This window comes from Lissotriton vulgaris, chromosome 8 (genome assembly GCF_964263255.1).
Source record: "Lissotriton vulgaris chromosome 8, aLisVul1.2, whole genome shotgun sequence".
Classification (NCBI taxonomy): Eukaryota; Metazoa; Chordata; class Amphibia; order Caudata; family Salamandridae; genus Lissotriton; species Lissotriton vulgaris.
The window spans coordinates 539,310,381-539,324,263 of record NC_141696.1 but is presented as its reverse complement, the minus strand read 5'-3'; the positions used below and the strand labels follow the sequence as shown (position 1 = coordinate 539,324,263).

The window sequence follows — 13,883 nt, the reverse complement described above, 5'->3', positions numbered from 1 at the left end:
CCTGGGTAGGAGGGGTTACAGCCCCCTCCTGGGGAATTTCCCGGGGCCAGGACGTCTGCGACGGCAGATATGGTAAGTTGTGTGGGGTTTGGGGGGGGTCTACGGTACCTTCTAGATACCTCACACGAGTCCTCGTACGACCTCTAAGTGGCGTCGAGTTTTATTGGGGCCCCCGTCAAGTCAAGGGAAATTGGTAATTGCACTTGAGGTACGCCTCTGGGCCGCCCCTCACAAGTGAGGGCGATATTTCTGGGTTAGGGATCTTGACACCGGTTACGACCTTGCCGTTGGCCCTTAAACGTTAGGATGTACAATTTCAAAATTTCAAGTAAATGTTTTGCAGGATGTTAGTTCGGCTAGGAGAACCTTTGTATTAGAGAATCTGTTAAGGTTAGCCAAACATCGCAATGTGGTAATGAAATTGTACATAATATGAAACTGTTTATTTAATGTTTTAATTTTGTTTCATATTTTAATAAATACGGCCGGGGGGGTAACTCCCTCCCGTCTTCCAAAGACTTCAGAACTGTTTCCGGTTTCCCATTCTTGGGGATTGTGTTGAGAGGGGGTGGCGGGTATCTCAGCCATATGGCCCAGCTGGCTGGTGCAAATGAAGAAGCAAAATTAGCCACCGCTGCCCGAATGATGTAATCCAGCCTCAATGAACAGTGAAAGATTATCAACGTTCTGTAGTACGATTAGTTAGACTTATACTAAATAGAAGATGAACTCAATTGACATTAGGCAGCTCTTGCGGAACCATTTTGCCACTAGTATGTGTTTTGTATCATATTCTAATTGAATTTATATAGCGCTTACTATCCCTGAGAAGGCTTTGAAGCACTTTAAAGTGAGAATCAAACTCGCTTAGTGGTTACTACGTTAGTTATTGGTCATTCTTGGCTACTGGTATTAAATTGGTACCTTTATCACAAATGATTTGGTGTCCCTGCTCGTTAAACAATCTCCTCTCTGTGCTGACTGCTAATTTAAGCAGCTCTTGATACTATGATCAATCTGCCTTTGGGGACTGGACTGATGCCATCAAATAATTTGATGAGGCTCACGGAAAGAGTCTTTCGACAGTAATGATTCCGTGTGTCACCGCCGACACTTGTTATACAGTATTCGCATTAATGTTGTCAAATTGGATTATCCTGTCGTGTCCTTGCATGCGGGCCCTAAATAATGAGCTGATTCAATCACTGCGCAAAGCAGACTAAATGTTCCACGGAACACAGACCAAAAAAACTGAGGCGACTTCAGAAGTAATATCTGTTTCCAGGCAACTGTTGTAGATTACCATTCGAACACACTGTGGGTAGCACATTAAATAAAGGTTTGAGAACATCGATTAAAAAGACAGCTCTCTGTTTGAAAAAAAAGTGCTAAGAGAATATTTTTATATTTATGGTACCACTTTATTCTCCGAGAAATATTTATTTGACTGTTTCTCTAAAGCACTTCATGCTGCATAGATGGCACCTCAGAGTGGTACTGAGGTACTAAATCAATATATCGGAGTGTGTAGTTCCATTGATCTTTAAAAATTCCCGATTTTTACTAATCATACTTACGAACACATCTATTCATTTTGTCAATATTGCTTGATTCGCCAGTAAGGAAAGTGGGTAAGCGTGCATGTTCTTTACAGGTGATGAGTATCAGTTCGCAACGCATATGGTATAATGTACCTCTAACCCTATATTATAAGGATATGTCAAATTACAGAGACGTTCCTTGACCGTATAGTGTCACAAGGCATTGTAAGGGCATGCCTTGCTTAGGCTTTTTAATATATCTTTCAAGTTATATCATTACATGTATGTATTTGTTTTCACCTTGCTATAGATCCCATAGGTTGTATATGGTGAGAGGTATGCAGCTCCTGCAATTCTGTTTTCAGTTAGAATGCAAGACTAGAAATTCTAAGAAAAACAAGCATTGGCAAAGCCGATAAATCTCAGCTCTAAGGACTTTGCTGGTGCTTTCTTGATTGCCACTGCAGTCGCATGCAAAGGAAATTGAGCAGCCCAGCAGCAACATGTTGCTGGTAAGCCCTCATAAGACAGCATATTATTTTGAAAACGTAAAGGGGCAACAAGAAGTGGACCAAAAATAGTAAAAAGAAAACAAACAGGGGGAGAGGGGCAAGGAAAATATGCTCTCCCATGAAATGCTGTTAAAGAACAGAAGATGGGGAGAGCGATCGGAAACACATGCACTTCCACGGAGTGCTGATAGATCAAGGATAAAAGAGTCCCCTCAAGGAGGGGGAAGGATATTACGCATCCAATTTGAAGAGAATAAGTTGGAACAGCTCCTGGACAGGTTAAATGCATTATGGAGGAAACCCAGGAACCAAACAGACAACAAAGTCATCCTGCCATGAGCAAGAGGTTGACTCAAAGCAAGAGGTTGACTCTTAGCCCACTCTAAGTATATGACATGTAATGGAAACAAAAGGTCTGACTGCATAGCTGAATCTAACAACAAGAACTCGGTACAGAACTTGTGCTTAATCTTGGGAAACTGTGGTCAGAGACTTCAACCTCTAATTCTTTTAACCCAGGTCTCAAAGTTGGGGGACCCACCCTTATTAGCCATGGACAGATTAGCTTGTTTCAGTGGACAAGCAGTGATGGAAGTAGAATGTCTGTGGTGTTCTTAGCAGAAGTAAGTTTGCCAAGCTCCACAGAAATGGGTGTTACCCGACCACTGCAACTACTGTCTGCAGCCTTTGCTAAGTATGAGTGTGGAGGAGTTGGTAGATAAGGAGTGTTGTGAGTCAACCCTGCAGACAGCTGCCAAAATACAGATGGCCTTGGAGACAATTCGGAGTTGCAGTTTTGGGGGCTGATCATGGAGGAAGCTTCCGGGTCCAGGTGTGTGCGTGGTTTCTGGGGACAAGTGGAGAGGCAAGATCAGTGAGGTGAGCAAGAAGTTGAATTTGGCAAACATGGCAGTCTAGCTGAGGTAGGCAGGACAGAGCGTTACAGGCATGAAGTGCAGGTGGAAAAATGTGCACCTGCCTCCAAGGCGTGCTTGCTTTCACTGGCATTTTTTGCTACCCCTGCAAAGGCTCCAACCGCTTGTGAGTGAGTTCATCAAGGTGCAAGAAGGGAGCCTAATTTTTTTTAACAAAGTAGGGCTTTTGAGAAATCTCCATTGGCTTCCCATGGGGCAAAGGATTGTTTTTCAAATAAGGTGTATTATTTATCATTAATGCCCTTGTTGCGACCATCCAAACCTTTATAAATTTTAGACCTGCGAAATAGACCCCAAACAGTACACCCCGATCATCCTCTCAGAATTTTCTTTCAATTTCCCTGTTTAAAAAGAAAAGAGTGGTCGGTTCCAGCTTCTCTGTCTTGGAACTCCTTTCCTTCTAACATAGAGATGGCCTCTAACTATATACAGTTCCGACAGGCACTCAGAGACCTGGCTTTTCTGAGAAGCATACAATTAAGGCATCTCTTTTTTTACAGTAGATGGTTGTTTTTAAGTTCTATCTGGCTATTTAGCACCATGAAACCTTATGGTGTACGTGCACTCTATAAATATTTTTAACACAACATAACACCTTTTCTGAGCAAATAAGGTATACCAGATTATAGCAAGATAATAGTTATCCACTTATAGTCATGGACGTTGATTCACCAAAATGTGAGGGGTAGCAGTACTGACATAATTCAAACTTTCACCTCCTGATGACATCACATAACGTTTTGACCCTGATGATTTTATAGAAAGTATCACCCCATAACCTTTGACATAATGGCATTAAGGTAGTAATGCAGCTGAACTAAAAAAAACAGTAAATTAAAAATTAAGCAATAACTGCAAGTTTAATAAATTAACACAACAATTTAGGTTTCAAAAGCAAATGCAAATCTACTTTTGTACCATACATATATATACTGCGGTATGCCATGATATGATATCAGTGCACCCTTATATGCCAGTAGTGCTGCCTTGATATGTCAGGTTTGCAGCAGTTATCTACCAAGATACAGCCAGCATGGACATATCCCCACATGCCTACACACAGGCCCACATCCCAAGGCACAGCTCAAAACATCCAGGTCAGCCAAGGGCCAAACACAAAACACAGTGCCCAGACACAGCCTTCAGTTCTTCCAATAGCCTCAAACAAAAGGTAGAACCATTATTTCAAGCTTCCGTGACACACTAAATAGGTATTAAATGTTCAGCAGCAGACCAGAGGCGGTCACCCAAATGGCTGATGTTAGAACCGGCTGTCTCTAGTTGGCAGAGGTATGCACTTCTGACAAATAGGGACACTCCTTTTCTAGTCAGGGCAAGGGATCACACCCTTCGATAACCCCTGCTCACCCCCTTGGTAGCTTGGCAGAGCAGAACAGGCTTATCTCAGAGGCTGTGTGTTAAGCAATTATGACCACATACAGTAACCCAGTGAACACACTACAAATGGACACGACACCGTAGTATTATAAAAATAAGTATTTTTATATAAGGCTTAGCACAAGACCAAATAACGAAAAACTGTACACAATCGGAATAAATACGTTGGGAAGGGAAAAAGGATAGTTCAAAGGTAGTTTCTTCTTTAGCACAAAAGTCTTTAGTATCAAGCAAATCTTCTTCTTGGAAACACAGTTCTTAGCAACAGGGAAACTCACACGGGAGCTACACGACGTCGAGGCAAAGATAATCCAAAGGTTCGGCGTCGACCGCGAGGAGCGATACGTCGAGCCTGGAGTCACACAGACCCCCAACAACACAGTACCTTAGGAAAAATGCAGCGCACGATGATCAGCGGCGTCGAGCAATCCAGCGTCACGTCTTCGGTGTCGATCAGGCCTCAGCAGGCGTCGTCGTTGGTGATGCGGTTGCACAGAGTGAGCAGCGCTCACGGCGTCGAAGGGCACACAGGTGATGCGATCAGTAGCGGTGCAGACACGAGGTCCTCTGGAGCTAGAGCCGTACTCCCACTCACTGGCGTTGCTGCTGGCGTCGGTCGGGCCCGGCGTCCGGTCGTCGTGATTGCTGGTTCTTTCAGAGGTGCTGGATTCTCGCTTCCAGCCAATAGCACTTTAGCAGGTGAAGTCCTTTAGCCCTGTGACTTCAGCAGGAGACTGGCACTCTTCCAGTCCTTGGAGATTTTCTTAGCAAGCGTGAGAGTACACACCTAGTTCCTCTCTCCTGGTTCCTTGGCAAAAATAAAGAAGCACTGCAGGATTCCCCCAACAACAGCACACTGGCAGAAGGGGTAGGCAAGTCCTCAGATCAGCAGGCCTCTTGTCCTTGGTTACAGGGTTCCTTGTCAGAAGTGATCTAATTTCTTAGTTCAGGGGTCCTTCTCTTATACCCCTTTCCGTCTTTGATCCCTTTGTCTATGCCGGGGGTTTCCCAACATCCTGGGTCGGTTGTGGGCGGAGCCAGGCAGACGTACCTGGCCTATTCACTGAGCAGGGCTGGGTCCTCAGACGCCCAGCAGGAAGTGGAGCCAGCATTGACACTGGCAGGAGCAGAGCTATCGGCCTCCTGGCAGGAGGTGGGGCTAGGATCGTCCATGGCAGGCACAGAACCATCAGCCGCTTGGTAGGAGGTGGAGCCGGCATTGTATCAGGCAAGGCAGGCTATCAACAACTACTCTCCCCCTACTCTCAACGTAAATGTCCCACTCATCCCACACTGACTCATCCAGACCTGTGGAGCCACCCAGCTCCTGTCACACACACGCAAGACCAGCAGAAACCAGATATGGTTAGACAAGAAAATAGACACTTTCTAAAAGTGCCATTTTCAAACCCAGAGTCCAAAAACCATCCACACCAATGGATGCGTAATTAAACCCCGAGTTCAGGGATACCAAACTCGACATTGCACCATGCTCCCCGAGCCAGCTAGGATCATAGCATTAATAATCCCGGCGCCCCATCCTAATCAATGGAGAGCAGGCTACCTCGCAATAGTGAAGAACGAAGATGGTGGTAATTCACTATTAGGACATGCCAACTTGGTCAGGCGTGTCCTACCTTACACTTACAATGCACCCTGCCCGCGGGCCTACCATAGGGGTGACTAACATGAAGTCAAGGGAAGGTTGGAGGGGCTGGCAAGTAGGTATACTGGCGCAGCCTGCGTGACAGTACAAGACTGCACGTGGGTCTCGCAATGACGGACCCGTAGACATTCTTTTATAAGGCCGCTCCTGTGGGTGGCACAACACGTGCTGCAAGCCCACGAGCGGCATTTGTATTTACAAGCCCCGGCACTCCTGGTGCACTAGACTAGGGACTGACAGTAAACCAAATAAGCCAAACATGGATACAATAGATACATCAATTTAACATAGGGAGCACTTGCGCTGTGGCACTGATCAGCAGTGACACGGCGCCCAAAGCATGTACCAGCAAAACATCGAAAAACAGTAGAGGCAAAACAGAACGAATGGAGGAGAGACTCAAGCCAATGATGTCAGGTCTAACAGCTGACTTCTAGTCCTTGCGAAGCAGATATACCCTACCAGATCACCCCCTAGGATTTGGTCTTCTCTCCTCTTCTGGAGGGAGAAGCTTTGAAAAGGCACATGCAAAGTTCAGCAGCAGCAGAGAAAGTTAAAAGAACTGTGCTGCTTTTGGAACAAATGAAATAGGGATTTTGTTATCAGCCTGCAAAAAAGCAACATTTTAATTCATTGGAGCGGCACACCCTTCAGAATGTTATCTGTTTGCAAATAAAAACTTTCTTAAGTGGGGTACAAGCTCCGGTGATTTAAAAGGTCTCAGTTTTCATCGAGCAACATAAACTAAATGAGGCAATTCCCAGCCCTGTTTACCTCCTGTTTTGGCCAATGCCTCTGTGATCTCTGAGGCCAGTGGTTGCAAAGCCGGTGCCAGGGGTTGCCTGTGAGACCCCCAGAGACCCCTAAAACACGCCCATGCTTACAGTCATACAATAATACTGTATGTCATAAAAGTGTATAGGTTTTGCCAAAGATTTATAAATTCTTACTGTTTCAAGGGGATGAACTCCTGATACCTGTGACAGTTTAGGAGTAAGTGTATTTAGGTTTCTATCAGACTCCAGTCACATTGCTGACAAATGCAATATGTCACTACTTAACAAGTCTATCCCCCTCTTTAGAAGTCTAGTCTGTGATTTCTGACCCTGTATTTAGTCATTAATTGAGGATTCTCAGGGTTCTATACTGAAATTAGATATTTTATTAAAATGCAGTTCCTAAGTAGTACTGTCAGGCACACCTCATTTTGGTTTATCTCTGCACATGTGTTTTCCTCAAACGTATAAATCTTTTCTCACCTTTCTATGCTTGACATATTATGTACTATGAATCTAGATTTCTCTTCTTATGGGAAGTGTGTCTCTGCTTCTGGTGTTTGGAGCTCTACTCCAGCTATAAAGAGTTTGTTGCTTTATTTTGATGAGACTGTATGACTTTAAATTGAAAGTATTGTGTGTTATCCTAGGTGTGCTTAGTGACCATTGTTGAGGGTATATCTGTGGACTTTCAGTACCCAAATATTGCATAGCAGGGCCATTCTTTCTGTTGGGCTGCTGCCCCACTTGATGAAGCCTTAAGTGTAGAGAGGGCCTCAGACTTCAGTATTGTAAAGTAGAGTCAGAAGGCGGGGCATAACATAGGGGCGAACATGCAGAAAGGCATTTTTTCACCTTCCCCCAGTTAATTGATCCAAGAGAATCCACCAGGCTCGTGGTAGTTCTCTTTTACTATTCAGCTGGAATGATGGGAAAACTGGCTGGTCTTTCCAGTGCCATTTCAACCACAAATCCTTCTTCTAGGATCAATCCTTACGGGGTGTTGATCCACCTCAAAACTGGCAGGCTCAAACCTAAATTGGGCCTTTGACAGGAATGTGTCTCTGTTTATCCTGTCTCTGACTTTTACTTGGGACTGGCCTCACTACTGTACTTTAGCTAAGGCAACACCATAGAAGTCATTGAACACTTGAGTAGCCCCATCAGGACCAACAAGTTCAGTGGGCCCATCTTGTCTTCCAGCACAGGGCCTAACCCCCATGACAGAATTAGTGCTGCCCACAGGCACACAACCAGCAGAGGCAACTGACAGCTTTCAGAGGCCAGAATCATGATCCTAGCTCTTCACTGACATGCGGATATGCTACCTTAGAGTTAATTGTGGGCCTCACTTCCAGCCGTGGGGTGGTAACTCAGCAGCTCTTTGGCTTCTGATAACTTCTTTGGCTCCTCTAAGTGGGTGGTCACCACCTCAAGTCGAAGACACCCTCTTTCCACTCTTCCTTCTGTCCTCTCTCAGGGTTGACACGATGAGGCTGAACAGATGCATGACAATCCAGGACTTCTAGGGCTAACTCACAGTCTCTCTCTCTAGGACAGTGGTGGGTTCACCAGTGCCAATCTAGGGCCGGAGAAGGTCACCCTAAGTTTGTTGCCCCTGTCTCTCGTGTCTCCTCCCTGTGAGTGGCCTCCTCTTCCTTTCTTTACCTCTTCTCTGGGGCCTCTGTCTCCTCTGCTTAAGGACAGTACCCCTAGTATCTCTGGGCTATTTATGAGCCCGGGCAGCTGACCCTATATGTCCTTTGCTACTTCAGGGAGCTCATTGCCTAGGAGACAATCTAGTAGTAGATCAGGACTGAGCATCACCCTGTTCAGGGTAAGTGTACTCCCCCTCTCTAGGGATATCAAAGCCACAGGGCAGGCAATGGTCTGCCCAGGCTGTCCATCCCATTACAACTTCACCTAGCAAATACTGGTCTGGCGTAGCCAGCATGTGGGGTGACTGACACCTGTATCCTTCAGAGAAGTGGTCAGGACCCATTAATGGTGGCTTGGTGGGATTGTCTCCTACCACACTCAGGGCCAGATGTAGGTAAATCACATTTACCGATTTTGAAATACCGAATATTACCGAATTTTACCGATTCGGTATTTCAAAATCGGTAAATGGGATGTAGGTACCAACATCTGGATTTTTTAACGAATCCTTAAAATTCGGTATTAACAGATCGGTAGATACCGATCGGTAATTACCAATCGGTATCTACCGATCGGTATTTACCGATCGGTAAATACCGATCGGTAATTCCCGCGACGGACAACAAACAAAAGTGAAACTTAACACAACAGCCAATCAGGTGCAACCACCCTCCCCCTTCTCTCCAGGGAGTGGCCCCACAGGCAGGTGCAACTAATTAGAAGGTTCAGGAAAGGCAGTTGGAGCCGAGAGACTGGGAGCAGCAGAAGCAGCAGACAGAGCTTGTGAATTCACTGAAAACTTCAACATGGAAAGCAGCAGGGACACTGAGCAGGCTGAAAGGAAAAGAAAGCTTAAATTCAGTAGACTGGAGCTACAGCTCCTTGTTGAGGAGGTGGTGAAGGTACACCACAGACTTTTTGGAAAGCAGTCCCTAACTGTGCCAGAATCAACAAAAAGGAAACTTTGGCTGGAAATCAAAGATAAAGTAAATGCAGTGGGAATCACCACCAGACGCACTGAAGATTTAAAGAAGAGGTTCTATGACCTAAGGAGCCTCACGAAGAAAAAATTGGCTGACCGCCACAAACAGTCACAGCAAACAGGTCGAGGAAAGAACACTGCACCCCCCCTCACCGAGCTGGAGGAGCTGGTAGCCACAACCCTGGAGGCTGAAAGTGTCCATGGACTGGGAGAAGTGGACAGCTCTGCGCAATCTGCAAAAAAAAAAGGTAAGATGCATGCACAGCTATCCCCCTCCCACCCCCATACATCCCTCACCCCTTGCAGCTAAGTTACCCCAGTCCCATGGTGCCTGTGCAAAACTGTACCAATGCATCATGTTACATGTAGTTAGTCATTGAAAGACCATGTCACACAGCACTGTAACCAACACATAATTCAAATGAATGCTGACAAAATGAAGGGCAGGCAGCATGTACAAAGTGCAATGTAACATGTTTAATTGTAGTGGCTGTGACACATTTACACCTAGCTGATATGTGCTCATATGTCCACAGGTCTCACATCCAGAAGGCAGTCTGAGGAGGCAGAAGGCACGGCACCCCAGAGGGATGACAGTCAGGAGCCAGGGCCCAGTGCATCCCAGGACACAGGTGTTCCGAGTGGGCAGCCACCCTCCCAAGAAACTGACATCAGTGAAGAAATGCAGGGCTCCCCAATTCCTTCACAGTCACCACTATTGGTCTCATCACCAGAAATGCATGCATCCCTTGTTGTAGAAACACCTGTTGCACACCCTGGCAGGAGGCATGTTGTTCCCCCACTGCCGGAAATGGAGACAGGTGCTGATGAAATGGTGGGTGAAGACTCACTTAACTTGTTACAAGCTCACATCACTGCCACACTGCAGCCTAGCACAGAGCCTGTACCAGGTACCACTAGAAGGCGCACAGTGCAAGGAAGGGATGAAGGTCCACATGGGGAGGGTTCCAGTGTCTTCAAAGGCCTGGAGGGAGCCATGGTCAGGATTCAGAGGATGCAGGGCAAGGGCATCATGGCCTGTCAAAGACAAATGCGAAACATGAACATCAACATGGAAGAAATTAGCAAGGGCATAAAAGAGCTGGTGATAGTCAACAAGAGCATGGCAACAGGCATACAGCAACTGTGCACAAAACTTGACTCTGATATTAGTGCAAGGCGCAGGGACAGGCAGCGCGCAGAGAGAACAGAGAAATCCATGGAGCAGCTGGCTCCAGCCACATCCCTGCTATGCAGGCGTAGCATCAATAGTCAGGTAGTCCTGACTCATAATAGCAACCAGTTGACAAGGGGCATAGCTGGAATGGCCAGTGCGCTGGAGGCCCTACTCAATGCACAAAGTGCACAAAGTTCTGTTGTAGACGTGCCGGACACTGAAGGTAGCACCAGTAGGAGCAGCACAGCTAGCCCCCATGGCGTAGAGCCAAGGAGGAGAAGCAAGCGACAGGGTGAGGCTATAGGCCAAACGCCCAGTGAACAGGCTGAGCCACAGACACCTGCCAGTGCAAAGCGTGTGCGAAAATGAACAGTTGTAACGATGGTCTACTGCCAATGGACATTTGATTTATAGTTAATACAGTGTTATTTGCACATTTGTGCCATTGCAACCAGCCAAGTGACTATGTACAACTATGGTTGGTGGATTCTACACCTGTCTGAGTGTGTTTGCTCACTGTGAGCATTGATGTCAAATGCTTACTGTTGCACTTTTGTTCTTCAATAAATCTTTACAAATCTAATTAAACAGAAGCTTGTGCTTTCACTATAGCTCAGTGTCTTCACTTACTCAGAAATAGTTGCGTGCTATGTCATCACGTCTGTATCTGCCATCACTTGGTCTTGACACTCCAGCAGGTTGTCTTTCAGGCACAGCAATGTCGTCGTCATGATCCTCATAGTCATATAACTCCACCTCAGTCCCCTTCTTAACAGCCAGATTGTGCAACATAGCACAGGCGGCAATGATCTTACAGCAGGTAATGGGGGTATACTGCCTTGCACCTCCGCTCTTGTGCAAGCATCTGAACCTACTTTTCAATATACCAAATGTTCTCTCAACAACATTGCGTGTGCTCTTGTGTGCCCGGTTGTATCTCCTTTGGCTGGGTGTTGAGGGGTTGAGGTAGGGGGTGAGTATGAATGAGCGGAGGGCATATGCACTGTCTCCTAGAATGAAAAGGGTAACATTTACTCACATGCATACATGTACTGCTTATTGCAATAGGTGTAATAGGTGTTGCACACTGTCTCTTACCTAGGAGGTAGCCTTCACCAAATTCCCCTGCAGTCAGGCGTGCATAGATGCCACTGTTTTGAAATATATATGAGTCGTGGGTACTTCCCGGGTATTTTGCAACAATGTCTGTGATGACGTTCTTGGCATTGCAAATCACCTGCACGTTGATGGTGTGGCTTGACTTCCTATTGCGGTAAATGTATTCCGTGGCAGCAGGGGGACAAATGGGGATGTGCGTCCCATCAATGCATCCGATGATATGGGGAAATCTTGCCATCTGGTAGAAGTCAGATATGGTTTCAAACAGTTCAGCATGGGTGGATGGAAAAGAAATGTAATGCTCCATCCTATGCAACATGGCGTCAAGGAAATTGTGCAAAAACCTTGAGAGGCTGCTCTGGCTCACCCCTCCCACCGCAGCAACCACGCTCTGGTAGCTCCCTGACGCCAGCAGGTGGATGCTGCACAGCACCTGTACATGTGTTGGGATTGCATGTGCCCTTGGAGTGGGGTGCTCCAACAGTGGTTTTAGGTCCCTGATTAGCTCCAAGATGGTGTCTGGAGCCAACCTGTACCTTTGCAGTATCTCTTCCTCTGTGAGCATGAACAGGGTCACCCTCTGCCTGTAAACCTGCTCCTGTCTCAGCCATTCCCTCTCTCCTTCCTCCTGTAGCCGTAGCCGTCTTGCAATGACATAAAATGCAGCCATTGTGCAAACAGAATTGCATTTTGGGTCCTTTTTTATAGGCTGCACCTGGTTACCACCTGCTTTGAATCCATGGTAATTACCGACTCTTAAATACCGATTTTGGAGCAAATTCAGTATTTCGGAGCCTCCCTACATCTCAATCTTCAATTTTGACTGTTTTTTACCGATCGGTAAGTTTAACGATCGGTAGGTTTACCGATCGGTACGTTTACCGATCGGCAAGTTTAACGATCGGTAAGTTTACCGATCGGTACGTTTACCGATCGGTTGGTTTACCGATCGGTACGTTTACCGATCGGTAACTTTAACGATCGGTAACTTTAACGATCGGTAACTTTACCGATTCGGTAAATTTACCGATTCGGCCTATTTTCTATCACCTACATACGGATCACTCAATACCGGTCGGTAACGGCCGAAAATCGGTATTTTCGGCCGTTACCGGACGGTAAAGGCCTACCTACATCGGGCCCTCAGTTATTACCTGCTTATTATCTTGCCCCATCTCCAAACTGAAATTTAGAAGGACCTCCTCATCTGAGGAATCCTCTTTTAAGGCTACAGTGGCTACTTTAGTGGCAACCTTCCTTATTGGACAAGCAGCATCACCCATGTGGTGTCCTAGCTGATGACAGTCACAACACAACATTTTCTCCAAGACTTCCTTTAAACCGGGGCCCCCACTACTCTGCGTGCTAGATGTGGGTTGGGTCTTGACTTTCTCCTTAGGGCTCTAGCACTCTGAGGAAAATTATTTTGTTAGCTTACTGCACCCTTCCTTTTCCTCCTGTGGGCCTTGCCTTCCTTCTTGGGATCACCTCCTGCGAAGTCTTTCAGACGCTTGCACACACCCACTCATCTGCTACCTTTCCCATCTCTCTCTGGGGCTAGATAGCTCTGAGTCCTCTAGATGCTGTTGTAACTTCTCTGAGGAAAAACTTGTAAGTATGCGCTCTTTTATCATCAAATTCTAGAGTCACTCGTAGATAGCCACCTTGTTACCCATAATCCATTCTTCCAGTGACTTTACTAAAGCATCCACAGAGCCCACCCATGTCTGTGTTGCCCCCCTGTTTGTAGTCCTAAACTTCTGTCTGTACTCTTCTGGTGTTACACCAAATAGCTCAATAAGTGCTGCCTTCATGTGTGTGTAAGATTGCCACCTCATCTTCTAGTGTCAGGAATCCATCTCTCCACACCGCTTGAACTAATTCCCATAACAAGGACCCCCAGTGTTGGGCACCCATTTCCCTCATCCTCAAAGCTCCCTGGTAGGATGCCAGCCACTTATCTATGTCCTCTCCCGCAACATATTTAAACACAATATTAGAATTATTGCCACCCGCTGCAGTTACTCAAAGTCTTTTCTGTGACCATTCTCCTTGGGCCTCATGCCCAGCTGAAACCTTCTTTTTCCAGGACCAGCCTTTTTTCCAAGGCCAGTCTCC

At 46.2% G+C, this 13,883-nt stretch overlaps 1 protein-coding gene across 1 annotated transcript; it reads left to right on the top strand.

Annotated features, from left to right (window-relative positions):
- The first annotated feature begins 9,293 nt into the window (after nucleotides 1-9,293).
- Nucleotides 9,294-11,015, top strand: LOC147697278 (uncharacterized). Its single transcript, XM_086933328.1, has 2 exons — nucleotides 9,294-9,717; nucleotides 10,006-11,015. The coding sequence occupies exons 1-2, from the start codon at nucleotides 9,294-9,296 to the stop codon at nucleotides 11,013-11,015; spliced, it is 1,434 nt and encodes a 477-aa protein (XP_086789454.1).
- The last annotated feature ends 2,868 nt before the right edge of the window (nucleotides 11,016-13,883 follow it).